Source organism: Salvelinus alpinus, chromosome 23, assembly GCF_045679555.1.
Source record: "Salvelinus alpinus chromosome 23, SLU_Salpinus.1, whole genome shotgun sequence".
Taxonomy (NCBI): Eukaryota; Metazoa; Chordata; class Actinopteri; order Salmoniformes; family Salmonidae; genus Salvelinus; species Salvelinus alpinus.
Window position 1 is genome coordinate 15,899,343 of NC_092108.1, and position 6,565 is coordinate 15,905,907.

Sequence of the window (6,565 nt, forward strand, 5' to 3'; positions counted from 1 at the left end):
CCGGAGTGCCAAGTCTAGGTCCAAAAGGCTCCTTAACAGCTTCTACCCCTATGTTATAAAACAATTAATCCAATGGCCACACGGACTATTTACATTGACCCCCCCTTGCCAGGATTTAAAAAAAATGGAATAAGGTTGCACTGTATCAAAACGTGGAACAAGTCATTCCATTGTTTTTCTTTATTTTTACAATTTTCTACATTGTAGAATAATAGTGAAGACATCAAAACTATGAAATGACACATATATGGTATTAGGTAGGAACCAAAGAAGTGTTAAACAAATCAAAAGATATTTTATATTTCAGGTTCTTCAAAGTAGCCACCCTTTGCCTTGATAGCTTTGCACACTCTTAGCATTCTCTCAACCAGCTTCATGAGGTAGTCACCTGGAATGCATTTAAATTAACAGGTGTGCCTTGTTAAAAGTTAATTTGTGGAATTTCTTTCCTTCTTAAATGCATTTGTGCCAATCAGTTGTTGTAACAAGACAATGTAGGTGTGGTATACAGAAGATAGCCCTATTTGGTAAAAGACCAAGTCCATATTATGGCAAGAATAACTCCAATAAGCAAAGAGAAACGACAGTCCATCATTACTATAAGACATGAAGGTCAGTCAATCCGGAAAATTCTAGAACTTTTGAAGTTTCTTCAAGTGCAGTTGCAAAAACCATCAAGCACTATGATGAAACTGTCTCTCATGAGGACCGCCACAGGAAAGGAAGACCCAGAGTTACCTCTGCTGCAGAGGATAAGTTCAATAGAGTTACCAGTCTCAGAAATTGCAGCCCAAATAAATGCTTCACAGAGTTCAAGTAACAGACACATTTCAACATCAACTGTTCAGAGGAGACTGCGTGAATCAGGCCATGGTCGAATTGCTGCGAAGAAACCACTACTAAAGGACACCAATAATAAGAAGAGACTTGTTTGGGCCAAGAAACACGAGCAATGGAAATTAGACTGGTGGAAATCTGTCCTTTGGTCTGATGAGTATAAATTTGAGATTTTTGGTTCCAACCTCCGTGTCTTTGTGAAATGCAGAGTAGGTGAACGGAAGATCTCTGCATGTGTGGTTCCCTGGAGGAGGAGGAGGAGTAGGAGGTGTGATGGTGTAGGGGTGCTTTGCTGGTGACACTGTCAGTGATTTAATTAGAATTCAAGGCACACTTAACCAGCATGGCTACCACAGCATTCTGCAGCGATACTCCATCCCATCTGGTTTGAGCTTAGTGGGACTATCATTTGTTTTTCAACAGGACAATGACCCAACACACCTCCAGTCTTTGTAAGGGCTATTTGACCAAGGAGAGTGATGGAGTGCTGCATCAGATGACCTGGCCTCCACAATCACCCGACCTTAACCCAATTGAGATGGTTTGGGATGAGTTGGACCGCAGAGTGAAGGAAAAGCAGCCAACAAGTGCTCAACATATGTGGGAACTCCTTCAAGACTGTTGGAAAAGCATTCCATTTGAAGCTGGTTGAGAGAATGCCAAGAGTGTGCAAAGCTGTTATTAAGGCAAAGGGTGGCTGTTTTGATTTGTTTAACACTTTTTTGCTTACTACAAAATTCCATATATGTTATTTCATAGTTGTGATGTCTTCACTATTATTCTACAGTGTAGAAAATAGTAAAAATAAAGAAAAACCCTTGAATGAGTAGGTGTGTACAAACTTTTGACTGGTACTGTATATATATACACATATCCTAGACTCCGACATTGCTCCTACTAATATTCTATATTTCTTTATTTCATTCTTTTACTTTTTAGATGTGTGTCTTGTTGTTTATTTTTTAGATATTACTGCACTGTTGGAGCTAGGAACACAAGCATTTCCCTACACCTGCATTTATGCACTCTAAATATGTGTATGCGACCAATAAAATGGTATTTGATTCAAAGAAACCATTTGGGCTGTCCTCATACAACCAGAATGTGTCAGTATAGCATCTGTGTGACTGTGAATGCATTTATGGATGGAGTAAGGAGCTATGTTCCAGCAAGAAAGGTAGTTCGGACTCCATCTAGTGGAAAAATATGAAGCATACACTTCACACCTTCCAACTCCTTGAGATGAATCTCATGATGAAGGCTTTCTCCTTGCTCGTCTCTCCCTTGTTTTCAGTCCTATTGTTTTACAGTGCATGATTCTCAGCCAGCTGTCAGACACTCACATACAAGGACAGAGGAACTAAATGACTCATTATGTGGTATATTCAATCATCCTGCTTTTAATACAAAGTCAACATTCAATATTATCTACATCCAGGGATTAAAGGAAATAACAGGTACCAGGTTAAAGGTGATGACGTGATGATGACACATGTTTACTCTGTGCGTCTTTTATGTCAGGTATATTTATACTGAACAAAAATAATGCAACATTTTACTGCCTGCCCATACAATAACTCCACGGCCACCATGGGGCACTCTGTTCACAACAAACCGCTCGCCCACACAACGCCATACACATGGTCTGCGGTGGTGATGCCGGTTGGATGTACTGCCAAATTCTCTAAAACAACATTGGAGGCAGCTTATGGGAGATAAATTAACATTCAATTCTCTGGCAACAGCTCTGGTGGACATTCCTGCAGTCACATGCCAATTGCACGCACCCTCAAAACTTGAGACATCTGTGGCATTGTGTTGTGTGGCAAAACTCCACACTTAAGAGTGGCTTTTTATTCTCTCCAGCACAAGGTGCACCTGTGTAATGATCATGCTGTTTAATCAGCTTCTTGATATGCCACACCTGTCAGGTGGATGGATTATCTAGACAAAGGAGAAATGCTCACTAACAGGGATGTAAACACATTTTAGAGAAAGTTTTTTTTGAGTATGGAACATTTCTGGTATCTTTTTTTTTCAGCTCATGAAACATGGGACCAACACTTTATAAGTTGCGTTTATATTTTTGTTCAGTGTATATATTATGTAGTCATCGTTTTAAGGTTCATTTTAAGTCACACCAGATTTTCATATCAAGATAATTTCTCTGTTAATTAAAGTAATGAGGGTCTGTCCGTCAGTCTTTTTGTGTGGCCTTTCCCTTTGTGTCAAAATGCCATTATACTCTCCATCTATCTGTAGTAGCGAACTGAAACGCCACGGTTCACTGAATACAGTGCAACATAGACTTTCACCGACTACTGTACTTTGCTCGACATTTAAACTCTCTATGCCCTGACACCCTAAACCCCTATTGGCAATTGGATCGTACCACTGGTGCTATGATAGGGGCTGTAAACTGAAACTAGGTCTGAGTCTAAGTATCTGTCTATGAGGACAGCAGTATCAAATAGCATTCTACGCAGGTTCTGTATACGATATACTAAAGCAAATAAGAAAGCACTTAAAAATGACCATTAAAAAACTATGACGATATCATACAGAAAAATTTGCTTGCCAAGTAAACAACATCTCATTGGTTATATTGAGTTATTTTCCCCAAATAAACAGCAATTAAACAAATCAAAAATTAGTAAAAACAAAGAGCCATAACAGTAACAAAATAGAACGACACATATTTCAAAAATCATATCAAAAAGTCAACAATAAGGCTCTTTTTTGATGATAATAATTATGCCCCACTTGTTTCAACTCTATACGTCAGTCAGGCCTATATACTGTGTTATGAAGAACTTTTATAAACTGGTTAGTTCGAGCCCTGAATGCTGATTGGTTGACAGCCGTGGTATATCAGACCGTATACCACGGGTATGACAAAACATGTATTTTTACTGCTCTAATTAAGTTGGTAACCAGTTTATAATAGCAATAAGGCACCTCAGGGGTTTGTGGTACATGGTCAATATACCACAGCTATGGGTTGTATCCAGGCACTCCACATTGCGTCTTGCCTAAGAACAGCCCTTAGCTATGGTATATTGGCCATATACCACAACCCCTCGGGCCTTATTGCTTAACTCTACGTCAGTTAGGCCTACTGTATGTACTGCATTATAAAGAACTCTCTATACGTTACACAGTATATACAGTCTAAGTTCATACTGTGTTGTTCAATCACAACGTATCTGGGGCAGCAGATTATAGAATGTCAAATCAATAAGAGGAGAGGATGATATCTAAAGGGATTGTGGGGGATGCTGGACTAAAGGTTGTGTCCTTTAGTTTTTCTGTACAGTAGAACTACAAGCAGAGACAGAGCGGAGAGAAGATGTGAAGAGTCCTGTCTTACTGTGGACAAGAGAATAGTTCTACTCTCAACCCATGAGGACTTGGGTTTATCAAGCAAACAAAGTTCATCCAACTCAACGTTAACACACATACTCATTACTGTGTATGTAGCCCAAGCAGGATTTGACCCCACGCTCTTTGTGTTGTCAGAACCATACTCCAACACACTGAGCCATCAGGACCATTCCAATGCAGAGTGGCAGAATTCAAGTAGGTGTAAGCTACATTATGACGCTCACTGCTTAGCTCAGATACATTGGATGTAACGTAAGCATCTGAAAACGAACATGGTGAAACATAAGGCAAAGACACTGAACCACAATGAATAGGATCATTACAAAATGTTCTGCAGAATGTGGAAAATGTTCCCCCCAAAAAACACTCCAGTCAATTAAGGAAATTAACTCAAATTCTGTTCATTCATTGAAATGGTCCTCCAAGAAAAATATAGCCAATTTTCAATTCATACACGTAATTTCAGTGCATCTCCCGAAATGACTGGCTGGGATAGAAAGGCTGGGATAGAAATGGAATTGCCTAAACTGTGTTTAACCTTTAATGTCATTACTCTATATAGTAAGATGTCAGCACATAACAAGCAAAGCATGGATGACTGAACATTGACTGGTAATAATATTGATCCACGCTTGGAGTAGGGTGAAGTTGCCCCCAGACAATGATCTTAGGTCACTTTTGTTTTTCCACCCATATGGTTTAGATTACGATTTCAGGATGGTAAACTGATCCTAGATCTGTGCCTACAGGCAACCTCAACCTGGAGCTCATGGATCATCATGTATGGTGGATGTAGACGGGTACCATTCCTCCTTCTCATTAGAGGTCAAAGTTAATTTCCCATCTGCCCCGGAACAGCGTGGTTTCTCTTGGCACTGTGGGTAGGAGAGTCTGGTGTCCAATCACAGACATGCAGCTCAAACCGTCCTTCTAGTTCTATAGATCTAAAACCGTGCTGTGGACCAGGACTAGCTGTGGCAGCAACAGACACCACGAATGCAGAGCGACAGACATGTGGAAATGTTCACCCCTCGTACACTAAACCCACAGACACGTGGAAGTGTTCACCCCTCGTACACTAAACCCACAGATAGAAAGATAAGATAGAAAACCCATTTAAGGTGCAGCAGATATCCAGGCTTTTTGTTGTCCTTTTATACATCACTGGTTTCGTTTTTGAAATAGCTGACCACAACACACAGGTTTTATAAGTCCTCCACATTTTGAACACTGAGGTAAGAAGAATATGCAGGATTACACATGTAATAGTCTGTCTCTGACTCCCAACACACCCTTTGCAGGTCTTTCCTGAGAGTACAGGTTTTATTTGACGTTTTCTAGTTGTTGTTGTTGTTTTGTATGTTATTGTTGTTTTGTATGTTGTTGTTGTTGTTATTCTGTATTTTATTGTTGTTTTGTTTGTTGTTGTTATTTTGTATGTTGTTGTTATTTTGTATGTTGTTGTTGTTGTTTTGTATGTTGTTGTTCTTTTGTATGTTGCTGTTGTTGTTCTTGTATAATTACTCCTTGTTAGTAGCGTCGCCCCTCCAGTGGGATATAAGGTTCATTGTTTTGTCGTTTTCCAGTCTGCGCCTCTCTTTCGTTGTTCCTCGTCTCTGTGTGGACCTCTATCTGAACAAAAGGATGGAGGGATGACAGTTCCTCTCCTCTCTTAGGTTGCATAGTGGTCAAAACTCCCCAGGTACTCCAAGGCAGCCTGGTAGGAGAACTGGTACTCATCCTGAACCAGGGAAATAGACAGAACAGAGCAACAGCCTACCATTACCGTGGCTTCCAGACACAGAGAAATCACATGTACTTGTCTGATATCCATGGTTTTCAACAGTGAGACTGTGAAGCCTACCTCCGTCTGTACCATGGCAGGGCGTTGTGTCCTCAGCATCTTGACAGTCTGGAAGATGTCCACAGCTCCTTCATAACGCATCCTCTCCAGAACGATACTCAGAGTGATGAAGACTCCGGTCCGCCCCACACCCGCACTGCACACACACACACACACACACACACATATAGCGGCTAGACTAATGTACATCAGTAATCAGAATGAGGTGTGTGAAGTATATCAGGGGAAAGCATTGTTAGTCAAACCTTCAGCTATGGCAATGACTCTTACCTGCAGTGGACACTGATTGGGCCGTCCTGTCCAAACTGCTCCTTGGTTTTGTGCACCTGGCCAATGAAGTCGATGAAGCCCTCTCCAGATTTAGGAACTCCCTGCTCTGGCCAATCGGTGAACTGGAACTGACGAACTGTCCGTGATTGGCCATCCTGATGAAAGAACGTGCAGAAGAAGTGCTGATGAGAGCAATGTTGAGTATGACTA

At 40.8% G+C, this 6,565-nt stretch overlaps 1 protein-coding gene across 5 annotated transcripts in view; it reads right to left on the reverse strand.

Annotated features, from left to right (window-relative positions):
* Positions 1–2,212: 2,212 nt before the first annotated feature.
* The window catches only part of LOC139550336 (receptor-type tyrosine-protein phosphatase S-like), a 125,323-nt gene continuing 120,970 nt past the window's right edge, over positions 2,213–6,565 (reverse strand). For all 5 annotated transcript variants that reach the window (XM_071361173.1, XM_071361176.1, XM_071361175.1 and 2 more), the window contains 3 exons: positions 6,356–6,510; positions 6,086–6,221; positions 2,213–5,962 (listed from right to left, as the gene is read on the reverse strand). In XM_071361173.1, coding sequence (XP_071217274.1) covers positions 5,894–5,962; positions 6,086–6,221; positions 6,356–6,510 — 360 coding nt within the window. In that variant the 3' untranslated portion in view covers positions 2,213–5,893. The remainder of the gene's footprint in view (positions 5,963–6,085; positions 6,222–6,355; positions 6,511–6,565) is intronic.